The 15,530-nt window shown below is 51.6% G+C and overlaps 1 protein-coding gene and 1 non-coding gene across 3 annotated transcripts; both read right to left on the reverse strand.

The window, feature by feature from the left end:
* Positions 1-3,283: 3,283 nt before the first annotated feature.
* On the reverse strand, positions 3,284-3,369 carry TRNASTOP-UCA. Its single transcript has one exon. It is a non-coding gene; the product is annotated as a tRNA-Tyr (tRNA).
* A 3,326-nt stretch (positions 3,370-6,695) lies between these two features.
* Positions 6,696-15,415, reverse strand: RTN2 (reticulon 2). Of its 2 annotated transcripts, XM_010852600.1 has the most exons (10): positions 15,184-15,415; positions 13,283-13,327; positions 12,689-13,159; positions 12,324-12,581; positions 9,699-9,906; positions 9,201-9,339; positions 8,980-9,049; positions 8,807-8,853; positions 7,478-7,536; positions 6,696-7,200 (listed from the first exon to the last, which is right to left on the reverse strand). In XM_010852600.1, exons 1-10 carry the CDS (start codon positions 15,215-15,217, stop codon positions 7,119-7,121), a joined length of 1,413 nt encoding a protein of 470 aa, XP_010850902.1. In that variant the 5' UTR covers positions 15,218-15,415; the 3' UTR covers positions 6,696-7,118. The 2 variants fall into 2 exon arrangements, with proteins under 2 accessions (XP_010850902.1, XP_010850901.1); XM_010852599.1 differs by lacking the exons at positions 12,324-12,581; positions 12,689-13,159; positions 13,283-13,327; positions 15,184-15,415 and adding an exon at positions 11,628-11,707.
* Between the last annotated feature and the right edge of the window lie 115 nt (positions 15,416-15,530).

Here is a 15,530-nt window from a genome sequence, read left to right on the forward strand (position 1 = left end):
CCTCTGTGCTGCATGGAGAACATTCCACTGCCCCGTCCTGCGGCTCCCGCCCTGAACCCAGACGCCCCCCACCCACTTCCGTGGCTATTTATCCCTTTCTTGATTTCCGAAAGGCACTTATATCTATTATATATAAATAAATATATTATATATGAGTGTGTGTGCGCGCGTGTGAGTGTGTGAGCGCTTCTGCATCCTTGGCCTAGGTCACGTTGGCCCTCAAAGCCATGCCTTTGAATTGGAAACACTGCTTCTGGAAACTTCCAGGCTGCCTGTCTCCGGCTGCCTCTGTCTCTAGCTGTCTCTTTTCTGGCTGTCTCTGGTTGTTTTCTGGCCATCTCTGGTTCTCTCTTTCCTGAATCTCTCCCGCCTCTGTCTGTTCTCTGCCAGTTTTTACCTGACTCTTTCCACGTGACTGTCCCTGGTTCTCCAGCCGTCTTCTGACTCTGGGTTTGTTGGGGACCTGATATTTTATTTTTGTGAGTAAGCCTGAGGGATTATAGATTTTTGCAATCTGTATCTTTGAGAATTCTGGGTGCGAGTGTGAGGCTGTGAGCAGGGCCTGCCCCTGCAGATCACAATGTATTGAACCCCCAAACCCCCCACCCCACACTGTATTTGTGATTCTTTTTGTATTTTGCACCTGACCCCCCAGGGGCTGGGGCTGGCTGGCACTGGGCCGCTACCCCCTCCTCGTGGTTCTGCACTGTCGCCAATAAAAAACTCTTAAAAATGTATCCACCAAGCTTCAGGGTCTCCTTGCTCCTGACACCCATCATCTGCCTTCCTTTCAGCATGAGGGAGTGAGGTTAGATTGCTCCAGGACCACACACACACACATATATGCTGGAACTCTTACTAGTGAATCAGTCAACAGCAGGATGGAGGGAGGCTAGATAGTCAGGAGGACTTCCCACACACACAGGCTGTACCTCCTCCTTGAAGAAGTAATGAGGCAGAATATTAGCCATGAGGCGTCTGATACCAAAATACTAAAGGCTCAGGGAGGTTTCCAGGTGAGGGAAGAATTTATACTTGACCATGTAATGCTCTGGGGTTGGCCTGAGCAAAAGTGAGAGGTAGAAAAAAACTCGAACGGTTGAAGACCACTCAGGTACATTGGGAGTCCTCAGGGTTACATGAATCATAAAACTTGGATCACTTTACAGTGAAGATGAGTTTCCTTTTGCTTTTTCACATGATCACATCTTCTGAGTGAGGAACATATTGGGGACAACCTAAGACTGACTAAACCAAAGATATTGCCACTTTGTCCACAGATACACTGAGCCATCCCCGTTGCAAGATCCAAACCCACTCTCATTCGCATAGCAGCAAGCACTTTGAGAATTGAAGTACTGGTCCAGAGGTTAGGTGTCTTAGTAAATGACTAAGCAGGGGGATTTGTCATGATGGAATCCCTTAATTTATTAATTAGCTCAAAAATGTACTAACTTATTAATTTCGAACTATTACTTAGTTCAAAGTCGGACGCGACTGAGCAGACGCACACAATATTATGTGCCCAGGGTTGGGGACACTGCAGAGACTGAGACAGCCTCAAACTCCCCCTCCCAGGGTTCACAGTCAAGTGGGGGACACAGACCTGTTCCCAATCAGGGATGATGTAAATTGGGCAGAGTTGGGGGAGTCCATGGGATTTGGGGGGCCCCGTGGGGGCACCTAACCTGGTCTGGGAGTCAGGAAAGACTTCTGGGAAGAGAGGATCCCTAAACTGAGTCTTAGAGGATAAACAGAGGGCATAGAAGGAAATAGAAAAAACTGAGTCAAATGAAATAGTGCAAAGAGTTGACGGGGGAGGGCTTGGTACATTGAGAAAACTAGAGGTTCCCAGGGGCTAAAACAAAAGGTGTGAAGAGAGAGGTTGAGCAGGGACCAGATTCTGCAAGCTAAAATTCCAGACTAAGTTTAGATCTTCTCTTGAGAGTATTGGGGAGCTCTGGCAGGTTTTGGCCATAAGAAATTCAAGGACAGTTTTGTGCTTTAGGGAGACTCCTCTAGCTGCCAGGCTGAGGGTAATTGGGAAATAGGTGGGGATGAGGCAGAGGACCAGGGAGGAGGCTAGGATGAGAACACTGAGGTGTGAGGGGGTGCCTGCAGCAGCACCAGGGCTGTGGGCTGGAGAGGAGGGGAAGGATTCAAAAGACTTCGAGGAGGCAAAACAGGCAGGGTTTGGTGAGTAGCTGGCTTAGGAAAGACAGCAGGGGGCAGTGGTAAATAGTATGGGCCAAGGGTGTGAGAGCCCTGGGGTTGGAGGCCTCCCAAAGGTGATCCTGAATAAAAGGCTTCATCTTTCTGAACCTCAGTTTTCTCAGCTGCAGAATGGGCTGAAGGGTATCAGTGAGCTTATACATGCCAGCGCTGAGCACAGAGTAACGGTGCAATTATTACCATCCTCATCCCTGTTATTACAGCCATCCTGTTTCCCTCTCTGGAATACTCTCCCCTTCTGCTGACTAATTCACTCCCATCCTTCAGGTATATGTTCAACCGTTACCCTGACACCCTACCTGAACTCAGGTCTCCTTATAAGATGTCCTCATAGGTTTCACTTTCCTGCATTGGAGAAGGAAATGGCAACCCACTCCAGTGTTCTTGCCTGGAGAATCCCAGGGACAGGAGAGCCTGGTGGGCTGCCGTCTATGGGGTCGCACAGAGTCGGACACGACTGAAGCGACTTAGCAGCAGCAGCAGCAGCAGCAGCATAGGTTCTGTACCTGCCTTCCCAGTAGTGAACACTTTGATAGTTGTTAATTCAATGGGGAATTAATTAAAGTTTGTCTCCTCCACTGGCCACGAGGTCAGGGTCAGGGTTTTGTAGTCATCAGCGTGTCCCCAAGACCGCTCAGTGCAGGGCTGGGCATGGAGCAGTCACCCAGCAGATACTTGTTGAATATGTGAATGAATAAATGATTAAAGGAATAAATATTCGACGGTTTTATAACTGCATGCGTGATTAAATACATGAGTGGGTAAATGACTGAACAAGTGAGTAAGCAAGTGAAGGGGAGGAATCTAGAATCACTTTTTAACTGTAAATTTCCTAGAACTGAGAGTATACACGAGTTTTTCTTCATCTTTTGGAGTTCTTTGGTTTTCCCCGGGGCGGGCAGGGGTGGGGTGTGTGAATGTATTCACAGGGAAAAACTTGAGCGACGAAAAACAAAGACTGCAGCGATATCTCCAGACGCGGGTCCGAGGTCCTGTGGGCCAACTCGCATTCTAATGTCCAGTTTGGAAGAAGAAAAAGAGAAACCACCTCGCCCGAAAGGTGGAATTGAACCACTCTGTCGCTAGACAGCTACAGGTTTGAAGCCTGCACCCCAGACCACTGAGGATCATCCGGGCAACATAAAAGCTCACCCGTACAGCTATATAAAAGCCAGAAATTTCTAGTTTTTTACAGTTATGGTGATATAGTTTGCGAGACTGTGAAACTGTCGATTTCAACATCTATAAACTCTACCAATATTATTACGACAGACATCCTCCCAAAATGCTGCGTTTGCCTCCTATGAATTGAATCACGTCTCTTTGGAAACTGTCTCATTTGCATAGCGCCGCGCATTCTGGGAAACGGTGGTACAGGACGTGGCCCCCTCGTGTCTAGCTGTTAAAGAGACTGAAGCCCCTTTTATCCAAGAGAGAAGTCCATTAATTTTTTTAAAACAAAAAAGATTCATAATTCGGGATTCAGAAGCTTCTTTCCTGAAAAATCTGAATTCAAGTGTGTCCGTTTCCGTTAAGAGTCTGATTTAGCCCAGCCGCGGAGACTCCGCCCTGGCGGCTGTAGGGCTGGTGCGACACCTGCTGTTCTTTTGTGGAACTTCAGCGATCTAAACCTTTGAAAAGTTTATGAGCGCCTCTCGGTTCAGTTCAGTCGCTCAGTCCTCTCCGCCTCTCGGTTCAGTTCAGTCGCTCAGTCCTCTCCGACCCCATGGACTGCAGCACGCCAGGCTTCCTTGTCCATCACCAGCTCCTGGAGCTTGCTCAAACTCATGTCCATCGAGTCGGTGATGCCATCCAACCATCTCATCCTCTGTCGTCCCCTTCTCTTCCCGTTTTCAATCTTTCCCAGCATCAGGGTCTTTTCCAATGAGCGCCTACAGAGTCCCAGACACAATCCTAGGTACTGGTGATGACAGAATTTCTGTCCCCATTGAGCTTAAACACTAGAGATCATCAGTTTTTGCATTTGCATTTTATGGCCGAGGAAAGTGAGCCATAGAAACGGATAGTACCCTACCCTATCCACACAGCCCATCCACGTGGGAAAATAGAAACTGTGCCATCGTAATTACTATTTAAAACAAACCAAAAAAAGTGATCCTTTTATAATCCAAGTCGGTGATCCTTTGACAACAATGTCATTCCCCGACATGAATCTTCCCGTGTCTCCCTTCTCAGCGGAAAAGTCAAATCTCTTACCACAGCTTTACGATCCTGACGATTAGCCTTTTGCACTTCTCTGACCCCATGTCCTCCTACTCCTCTCTCCTCATATACTTGGTTTCTGGCACACAGATCACTTGCTGCAGACACCAGGCATGCTCGCTTCCCAGGGCCATTGTATCTGTTGACTCCCTTGTCTGAGTCTCCTTTCCTCCATGTTTCCATGACTCACTGCCTCCCTTCACTCTGGCCTCTGCTTAAATATCACCACTTAATGAGGCCTTCCCTGACCACCCAGTTTAAAATAGCAAGCCTTGTCACTCTGTCCCCTTCTTCTGCTGGACTTCTCTCCATCACCCTGATCACCACCTACCCTTGTCTATGTCCATTTGCTTATTGTCTGGCTGCTCCCGCTAAAATAGCGACTCCATGAAACCATGGACTTTGTTTTGGTTCATTTCTGTGTCCCTGATAACTAAAGAGTGCTTGAGCACTTTCCAGATGCTGGCTAAACGTTTGTACAATGAATGCAAGAATATGGGGACTTCCCTGGTGGTCCAGTGGTTAAGGCTCTGTACTCCCATTACAAGGAGGCACAGGTTCCATCCCTAGGTGGGGAAATAAGATCTGCATGCTTCTGAGCCTCAGTTTCCCCGTCTGAAAAACAAGACTAGTGCAACTAGGGGGAATCATAACAAGCAGATGGATATAAAAGCCAGACATGGCACTGTGAGTGACTCAATTAAGACTGTTCCCATCACCAACCTGTTTCCTGCCTCCAGTGGGGGTGCCAAGGATGGGCTTGGGGGCTTTAGACATTCTTGGGTCCATAATCTCAACCAGTCCCTCTTCCTCCAGCTTTTGATAAAGACAAATAGACACTTCGTCTTATGAAAAGTATCAATAAAAATATCTTTAGGAAATGTTGCTATTTTATTTGGAAGTTTAAAACATTGCCCCTAAAAAACAAAAACAAAACACTGCCCCTGCTTGCCAAATCCAGATGCAGGAAAAGCCCCTCAAGTACTCTTTCTTTTAAGCAGCAAGCTGCTTCTAGGCAACCCCTGTATACAAAATCTGATACCGTAACTACCACTCTTATTATTATGTATCTTGTAAAATGTGACATGCCTCACTAGAGGCAAGATTTTAAGTGATGCACAAGTAAACATTTTAAATGGTAATAGTTTTGCGTTTAACTGTTGTCTTCTATTGCTGGCAAGGGATACTGACTTCCTTAGTGGTGGAGTAACATTTCATTTTAAAAGATGTTTGCTTTATTTTTTAATAAACCAATTTAGGGAATTCCCTGGTGGTCCAGTGATTAGGACTCCGTGCTCTCACTGCCAAGGGCCCTTGCTTGATCCTTAGTCTGGGAGTTAAATTTTACAAGCAATGTGATATGGCAAAAAAGAACAAAATAGTTAACTAGCAGAGGTATACAGATCATCAAAGTCCGAGGAACTGAGTGGGATGTAGGTAGCTTAGGGTGACAACTTTTCATTTGAGGAAAGGGAGGCTTCCTGCAGGTCACGTAGTCGAAAAGTAGAGAAGCTGATTCAAGTCCAATCTATTGACTTGTTGTTGTTTTTTTTCCCCTATTTTTTTGGCCCTTCTGCACAGCGTGCAGGATCTTATTTCCCCCAGGAGGGATCGAACGCACTGCCCCCTCTGGGGAAGCGGAGCGTCTCAACCACTGGACCGCCAAGGAAGTCCCAAGGTCCCTGGGTCTTTAGAGTCGAGCTTCCTGCCTTCTCTTGCCCCGGTTTAGTTTTGGAAACCGAGGCCCAGAGACCACAAGGCCCTGTGTTTATTCCCAAGGCATTTGGAATAGAGACGTGGGTGGATGAGAGACGTTTGAGAGAGTGAATAGGCGTGGCTTCACGACTGAATAGATGTGAGGGAGTAGGAGCCCCGGGCCAAATCTGGGTCTCCGGCTGGGCGACAACGTGGACAGGAGGGGGCTCCCGGACTTGGAAATCAGGTAGGACCAGAAGAGGTTTGGATAGATTTGAGGAAGGAGTCCTCCAGAAGGCAGCTGGATACATGGGTCTGGTACTCAGGCGAGACGGGGGCACAGCAGGCAGAGTGTGGGGATCGCCTAGTGATGTCTGCCAGGAGTACAGGTGTGGAAAGCGACCTCAAGGCCTGACTAGCCCTGGGATCCGCTGCCTCTCGGTTCTTCTTCGGCAGAGATGGGGAAGGTTCCTTCTTGAGAATCACTTACACACTTTTCAGGGCAGGAATATGAAAGCTGGAGGGGGCTGGAAGCACAGGAGGCCTTGGGTTTTCCACAGAAGTCTTTATTACAGTGTAAATCCAAGCTCAGGCCTCCCCTGGGCCCCATGCAAAGCCCCAGCGTTGGGGCTAGTGGCGTCAAAAGAGACACCAAGCCCTCACGGCGCCTCCAGCGGTGGGGTCACGGAAGTGCAGGGCGTGCGCCCTATCTAGGCAACTACAAGTCCCAGCAGGCCCCGTGGCCAAGGTGCCTCGCTTTCCTTGGACTCCTAGAGCAGAGCCTCTTGGGAAATGTAGTCCTGGTCGCTCAGGCAATTTGCGCAAACTCCCTGGTGTGAGTGATCCTGACACCCACTGGGAAATGGCTCGGGCTGAGGCTGGGAGAGGGCAGGGATGGAAGGGAGATGGAAGAGGGCAGAGGGCTACACGGGGTGGGAGCAGGCGTCCCGCAGGCAGCGACACCTCTTTCATTCGGCTTTGGCTTTGGGTCCGGAGACTGCAGCTGCTACCGAGGCAAGGGCTCCGGTCCCTGGGATCTTAGCTCGGATCCTGAGTGAGAAACAGGTGGAGTCAAGGGGTGGGGCAAGAGAGGATAATTCTGAGAACTAAAGGGAAAACTGAAGAAGGAGCTTAGGGCCCAAACCATCCCCAGCCCTCCACCTACTGGCCTGCGATGGAATTGTCTCTTACCTTTTAGGAAGGAGATATTCAACCCCAGGAGATTTAGGTATAAGGAATATGGGGGCGGGGGCGCAAAGGGAGCAAGGGGAACGGTCCCCAAGTTTCCCCATTCCCCATCCCATCCATCTCCACCACATGCACTTACTTAGCTTTGATGTGGCTCAACTGATTGGTCACCAATCCCACATACTGATCAATCTGGGCCTGGGGGGATGAAGAAGAGGGGTGAAAGGAGAGATTGGAGGGGGCTCTTCTCCCTAATTCATTAAGGTGGCTGCTTCCTGCCCCCCGCCTCAAATCAGGAGTTTGGGGGAGCGGCCTACCGTGCCACCTTCAACTCTAAACCTAATAAAATACCCTTGGAAGTCAGAAGTCCAAGTTGAAGTGTCAAACTGATTGGACCGTACTCTGTGTAGGAAAGGATGATGGGTAGACACAAGAATTTGCCAGTGAGTTTGTGTCCTGGGCACTATTGTTAATCTTTGAGATGTGTGTATGTGTGTGTGTTTAGGGACAGTATAAGAGCAGAGGGCATTAGTGTTGCTTGTCAAGTCCCTGAGTGGATTGATTTAAATACTAGTTTAATTCACAACATTAGCTGACTTTGTGAGTCTTAGTGATTCCAGCATGTGAGGGAGTTAGTTAGGACTATATCCCTGGCAGGGATGGGCATCACTGGGCTCTCAGCTGTGCTGGAGAATGTCAAAATGGAATGCAGTCCATCTGTCTGTCTCTGGATAGGAGGTATGTCAGTTGGCCCTGGTTCTGTCAGTGTTCTGGGTAACAGACATCCCACCTGATTTAACTGAAATGTCAGTCCCTCGAAGTTTCAGGGAGTGAGGGCATCAGTCAGTCCACCTGATTGGCTGAGATGGGTGCCAGTCAGACCCAGGCTATGTGTAGGGATAGACGGCATCAGTCCGTCTGTGTGTCTGCAAATGGAATATGTGTTTGTCAGTCCCTGGTGGTATCACAGGGACAGAGGGTATCAGGCTGTCAGGAGGAGGCATTCATCTGTCTGCCTGTTTCTAGCTAGGATGAGTGTTGTTTGGCCTCCTGCTGTGTCAGGGAGAGAAGACACCAGTCAGGCTCCTTCTCCGGAGTTAGGACATGTCAAGGCAGGCCTTGCATCATTGTTGGGGAGGAGCATTGGTGAGTCCACTTGCCTTGGGTTGGGATACATCAGCTAGATCCTGGCTCTGCCACTGGCTCTGTCATGGGACACCAATCAAAATGCCTGTCTCTGACTATTGAAATGTATTAGGTAGGCTCTAGCTGCATGGAGGAAGGGCAGTAGGCAGACCACCTGTGCCTGGCATGTGTCAGATCCTGACTGTCGGGGTAGGAACACCAGCTGGTCCTCTCTTCTCTGGCTGGGACATTTGTCATCGACCCTGGCTGTTGGGGGGCAGGGGGCGATCAGACAAGTTGTGTTTGGTTGGGGTACTGCCAACTGAAGGCCTGTCACACTCACCTGGTGCTGTCGATATAGCAGAGGGACTGTGAATACACCGATCACTCCTGCAAGCACAGAGATGGGGGGTCAGGGTCCTCCCCGGAGATTAACAGTTCCATTCATAACCCTGTCCCCCCCAAGCCCCAGCGCCCCACCTCCCCACCCTGCCCTCCACAGCCTTCCCAGCTCACCCAGAATGAGAAGAGTCAAACCATTGAAGACGGCACCCACGAAGGTCAAGATGTAGAAGAGAAGGGCCAGCTGAGGGTGAGGGTGAGGGTCAGCAGAGCCTACAGGGTGCACCCCAGGCTGGGAACTCACACAGCAATGGCCCTCCTCCCCCTCCACCCCACCAGGGGCAGGCAGGTGAATGCTGGGGACCCAGGAGGGAGGTGGGGGTGCTTCAGGGCACCTTGAGGGAGTCCACGAGGTCTTCTACCAGAAAGAAATGCCGCAGCTGTATGGCCGCAGAGACAACACGGGAGGCAATCTGCTGGGACAAGCGTTCAGTCTGCTCCTGAGTCAGGGTCAGGTCCACGTCCAGGTAGGCCCTGAGAGAACAGAGATGTGTGAGGCAACTCGGCAGGTGGAGGGGGCCCAGGCTGAGGGGATGCCCAAGACAAGGACAAGAAATGAGGGTTGGGGAGGAGGCCAGGTGTAGAGGGGTAGGGTGGAGGTCAGGGTCAGGAGATGGGATCAAGGATTAAGGATCAGAGGTTAGGGTCAGAGGTCAGGGCTGGAAGCTAAGGGTCAGAGTTCGGTTTAATGTCCGGATATCAGGTTGGAGTTAGGAACAGGAAGAGGATGGGTTGGGGCCCGAGTGAGAAGTCAGTGCCTGATCTGAGGTCATGGGTCAGCTCTGAGGTCTGGACAGAGATAAGGGGTGGGGGGCCGGGCCGGGGCTTCTCACTGGAAGGGGTTGGCGCCGTCCCCCCGGTGCACGGCCTGCAGCACTTTTCGGTAAACCCTGAGAGAGATGGTGCCGCAGAGCAGCAACAGGGCCACGTGGGCCGCCACGGACACGATGCTAAAGTGCAGGAGGCTTAGCAGGGAGACCATGAGGCATGTGAAGACCACTCCTGACGTCTTCGCGTCCTTCCAGTGCAGCAGGTCCACCACTGTGGAGGGAGGGGGTGGCGATCAGGCTGGGGTATGGAGCTGCCCTGGCTGACCTCTTGACCTCGTATTTCCTGTCTCGGGGCTGAACCATGACCTCTTGACACACCTGTGGGAGCCTTAACCCAATTTCCAGATTTTTATTTGTCTTCTTTTATTCCATGCTTGGGCTTTCCTGGTGACTCAGACAGTAAAGAATCTGCCTGCCAGGTGGAAGACCCAGATTCGATCCCTAGGTCAGGAAGATCCCTTAGAGAAGGGAAAGGCTACCCACTCCAGTATTCTTGCCTCAAGAATCCCGTGGACAGAGGAGCCTAGCCGGCTACAGTCCATGGGGTCACAAAGAGTCAGACATGACTGACTGACTAACACTTTCATTCCACGAATGCCTCCTGGAAAACCCAAGTTAACTGTCTAGCAAGTCCCCACAAGCTTACTCCTTATTATGTGTGAACAGAAGTTTGGGTGAAAAAAATAATTCTTCTGCATCATGTATATCTCACTCTACTTTTTCTCCTAGAATTTTCTTCTGGTCAACTGGAACAGCTGTTAATTCATTCTTTTTAAGGACTACACAATATTCCATGGTGTAGCTACACCATTATTCATTTTATTCAACCCCGTATCTATTGCCAGGCCATTTCTTTTGTTTCCTCCCCCCATCCCCTTCCTAGACAGTACTGCAAACAACAGCCTCCTGTAGATATTCTTACCTCCAGGAGGTTCTGTTTCTGAGATACAATCCCAGGGGTCAAATCGCAGGGGGGACTAGTTTTGTATTTTCAAGTATCATAAATTTTATTGGATTGCTTACAAACAAGAGTTAACAATCCTTTTTTCTGTGAAATGAAAGTGACCTTTTCCCAGCATCCTACCCAGCAATGGGTTATTGTTCTTTTTATTTTATGTACCCTGAGGGGTATAAAGTAACATCTCCCTGAAACCCTACCAACACATATATCTAAGTCCTAAGTGTATTAATGACATCATTCTCCTTCCTAGGCTCTAACTCAAATTTCTAACTCACCTCCCAAGCCCAGCCTAAGCTTTGATCAGTGGCCTTTGGACTCCAACCCTCATCTCACTCATCTTAACTTTTAACAGCTCTCCCTATAATCGGCTCCCCTTTGAGCCCTGAACTGAGAGCCTGATACCCTGCCATCTATTTCTGGACAGTTTCCATCCTACCACCCTTACTGCAATCAAACTGACCCATCCCAACCAGTCCCCCTCAGAGTCTGACTCTCCTCACTTCTGCATCCTCCCTGTACACATCCTCCCATCTACTGTAACTAGGGTAGGTCTCCCCTCAACCCCTCCCCTGCAGGCTCCCCAAGGCCTGGGCCATTGGGTGGGGGAGGGGCCGGGTCGTCTGAGGCGGGGGCTAAGTTTAGGCACGCTGAGGGGAGGGAGCCTCTCCCGCAGCTGTGCTGGCCTGTCCGGCTACTGAGTGACAGCGCCGCCTGGACCAGAGGCAGGGGGAGGGGGCCTCGCTGCTCTCGGGCCCCAAAGCTCCGGCTAGAGAGAGAGGGGACCCCACACTCCCACCACGCCCTCCCTAGGTACCCCCACAGCCCCTCAGCCCCAGCCTGCATTTCTGGGGAATCTGGGACCAAGAGGAAACATTCCCCCAGAGTTGAGGGCGACAAAAGCGAATCTGGGGCCCTTTCCACGGTCCCCCAGCCCTCGCGTCCCAGCGCCCCAGCCCGCCCCGAAAGCCCACCTTTACTCCCCATCTCGGCTCCTCCGAGTGAGAGGCTACAGACACCGCTGCTTCTCAGGGATTTTGCCCACTTTAGTGGAACCGGGAGGGAGGGAATAGGGGGCGGGGCCCCCCTTGTACCCAGCCAATGGCTCTCCATAGAGGTGGGAACTATTCCAAAACGGTGTGGCTCTCTTTGTAAACAGCCGAAAGCAGGAATGTCTACAACCAATCTATAGGAACCGTTCATGGAGACTGAGCATACTTTAAGGCAAGGCGGGTATATTTACAATTTGCCAATGCTAGTGGTCAGGGAAGAGGAAAGGTTTTAAAAGGCTCTGAGTTTACTTTTACGAGCCGGGTGGCCACATTCAAAAGAGCCTTTTCAGGGATTTGGCCTATCCAAAATCAGCCTCCAGGGGGAGCACTACAAAAGAGGGATTTTTTTTTTTTTTTTTTTAGCAATTAGCCAATCCCAATCCTAAACCCTCAGTGGGAGGGCTAATTTCTCGAGTGGGAGGGGCAGCTATTTAAAAAGAGGCAATGGCAATCTTAGGTAACGGGACTTTTTTTAAGGCTAGAGTTTATAATGTCCTGCCAAAAGGAATACCTCCTCCGTTTCTCCACTCTCCGCTCCTTCGCGAGTTTGGTGCCTTTAAATATCAATCCTCCACCCTCCCAGTGGTCCAAAGTAGCACTTTCCCTCTCGGAGTTTACCTAGAACTTGTGATTCCAATGTGAATTCTGATTGGTCCGTGCTAGCGAGGCACTGTCCCGTGATTGGCTCCCGCTCCAGCTGCCCCCAGGGCTCTTCCTCCTTCTCGTCCGGCAAGGGCTCATCCAGCCAAGAGTTCGAATCCCGGGATCGAGGTGGGGATGGGGTGGGGGTCTGGGGGATCCCAGAGACAGGGCTGGGCTGTGGAGTGAAGACTTCCAGCGGCGAGGACTGAACGAATGCGAGTGGTAGGTCCAATTCTGGTAAGTTAGAGAGAGAAGGCTGTGAGCTTTCGCTTTGGAGGTGCCCTAAGGAAAGAAACCACCCACCCCTTGTGGCTTCAGTCTCAGCACCTCAGACATCTCACCTTTCCCAGCCTCTCCAGCCACTGATCCTTCGGGCTCCTCGTCTTCCAGTGGAGTGGAGCTACTGGTGGCAGAGTCCTCCCCAGTCCCTGCTCCCCGGGTCGCCCAGCCCAGTTGATCCAGCTGCAGCCCCAGGTCCTCTGGGGGGCGCTCAGCTGGAGGGGCAGAACTGGGGTCACCTCGACGCCCGGGCTCCGGGGATTGGCTCAGGCTGGGGATGCTTTCCAAGCTGTCGCCCAGGCCGGGCTGGGGGGGCGGATCTCGCGGCTCCGAGACTGAGCGGCCCTGGGGCCGTGGGCGGCGAGCGGCTGAATCCCTGCGAGCCCCAGAGCCCACCACACCGTCGAAGGCGATGTAGGAGAAGGTCAGCTCCCGCGGAGTGCCCCAGTCCTGCGACGTGGTCTCCTCCTCGTCGTCCTCCGAGAATTCCCGGGCTGTATGCAGCTCCCGAAAATCCGAATCATCGTTCCCTCCTGCCACGAGCAAAGGAGGGCATGAGCTCCTCTGACGAAGACCCTAACCCACTCCCCTTAATCCCTTGGCCCAGCTGTGAGCCCCCTTCAAGTTCCACCCTCACATCCTCCCTCTTTGTTTACCTTCTGTGGAGTCAGGGGTAGATGAAGCTGTAGACGGAGCTTCTTCTGCAAGAGGAAAATATCGAGGACACTTAGAAGTTTAGACTGCCTGAGTTACAGTAGTGAGCCAGTCCTGGAAACTTGTCTGAATTAAGGAATCTTAGAATTTTCATCACAGGACCTTTAGAACATTCTGTATACAAACTGTAAAACCTTCCTATCCCTGTTATCTGAAGCTCAGTCTTGGAAGTTCAAATCCAGGAATCTTGATCTTAGAGTCTTCAAGCGTTGCTTCACTCGTGTCTGACTCTTTGCGATCCCATGGACTGTAGTCTGCCAGGCTCTTTTGTCCATGGGATTCTCCAGACAAGAACACTGAAGTGGGTTGCTGTGCCCTATTCCAGCGGATCTTCCCAACCCAGGAATCAAAACCGTGTCTCTTATGTTTCCTGCATTGGCAAACGGGTCCTTTACCAACAGCGCCACCTGGGAAACCCTTCAGGATTTTAGGAGGCTTTTAGGAGGTTTCAATTCATTAATTCTTTCAACAACCATTATTTGAGTGCTTAATAAATTCCAGTCACTATTTTAGATCCTGAAGATACAACTGTAAACAAAGCCCCTAGTCTTATAGAGCTTACACTCTATAGAGGAGATAGACACAAACAATTAAACTTATGGTGTTGGGTGCTAAGTGTATGGAGAAAAATCAAAGTAAGGGAAGAGAAAATAAGGGGATGCTATTTCAGACAGGTTGGTGAGGAAGACTCCTTGGATGACATCTGAGAAGAAATCTGAATGATGTGATGAAGCCATGAGAATATCTAGGGAAGAGTCTTCCAGGCAGAGGGAAAAGCCAGTACAAAGGCCCTGAGGCAAGCACTAAGCTTTGTATATTTGAGGAACAGAGAAGTATGCAGATATGACTGGAACAGAGTGACTGATGGGAAGATGATGGGAGATGAGAGCAGAGAGGTAAGGTGGGGGTGGGGTGGGGAGAAGACGAAGGGCCTTCCTTTGTAAGCCCAGGTAGGGACAAGATCTTAGAATGTAGGGATGATACGCTAAAACGTTGAAATAACAAATTCTTAGAATCTTGGCATCTGGACTCCCAAGACATACAAGTGGCTAGGTCAGTGTTGAAATCCCCAGTTCTCAGAACCTCGGGGGTGTGAGACAGAGAATGTTAGACGAGGACCGTTAGAGCTCTGGGCTCAGAAATCATGAGTCTTAGACAAGGCTTAATTTCAATTATGGAATTCAGCCTCTCAGAGCTAGCTTGGGGCTTTGCCTACAGGAGATGCTCAATACCTTTTGGAAATTGAAATCGCATACCCCCCGCCCCCACCTCATTTCCTCAGATGGGGAATAGGAGACCAGGAATGAAAGACCTGGAGGGGTAAAAACAGCTAAGGATCCAGGAGTCCTAGCCCTAACCCAGAGACTGGCTGTTTCCTGGGGACAGGGGATTGGACACTTCGGGTGAGCCCAGAGCTGCCTCTGATTCTGGGCAGAAAACGGAGGAGGGATGCGAAGATGGGTGATGCGGGGGAGGGGGAATCAGACCCCTCTTCTCCATCCTGACTCTACCCCTCCCCGCAGGCTGCGGCCAGCACCAGGGCGAGGGGACAGCTCCTGGAGAGCGTCCTCATGCCGGGCGGAGCCCCGCCGCACATTCAAGCGCCCAGCGCGCCCCCCGTCGGCTATCTCAGTGCCCCCAACCTCTGCTCAGTCTCACTCAGATTCTCCGGGTCAAGTCGCCCCCATCGTTGCTAGAACATGGGGGAGGGCAGATCTTCCTTTGTCTCCTTCACCTCCTCCCCTATCTCGGCTCTCCCACGGCCCAGGTCGGAGGGGAAACCGAAGAGGAGCCCACCCGGGCCTCTGGGCCCCACACCAGGCCTGAGCCTCCCCCTACTCACTGCAGTGGGCGAAGACCGGCAGGACCTGCCCCATGGCCCCCCTCGGGCCTGCATCGGGACCCCCGCCCACTCCGGCCACGCCGCCTTGGGCCTGGGGCCGCGAGCGCTCATCTCCGCCGCGCCCAGGACGCCGCCGCCGCCGCCGCCATCCTCGCCGCCTCCTCCTGCCGGGCCGCTCCAGCAGTCGTCGCCGCCGCCGCCGCCGCCGCCCTCAGTTCGGCTTGGCAGGGGCGGGCGGGGCCGCTGGCGGGGGGGCACTGCAGCGCGAGGGCAAGGGGCGGGGCCACAGACCGGGGGGAGGAACCTGAGGGAGGGCGAGGGGGCGGGGAAAAGCGCGGGAGGATGGA

The sequence above is a fragment of the Bison bison genome, unplaced genomic scaffold (assembly GCF_000754665.1).
Source record: "Bison bison bison isolate TAMUID 2011002044 unplaced genomic scaffold, Bison_UMD1.0 scf7180017864313, whole genome shotgun sequence".
Lineage (NCBI taxonomy): Eukaryota > Metazoa > Chordata > Mammalia > Artiodactyla > Bovidae > Bison > Bison bison.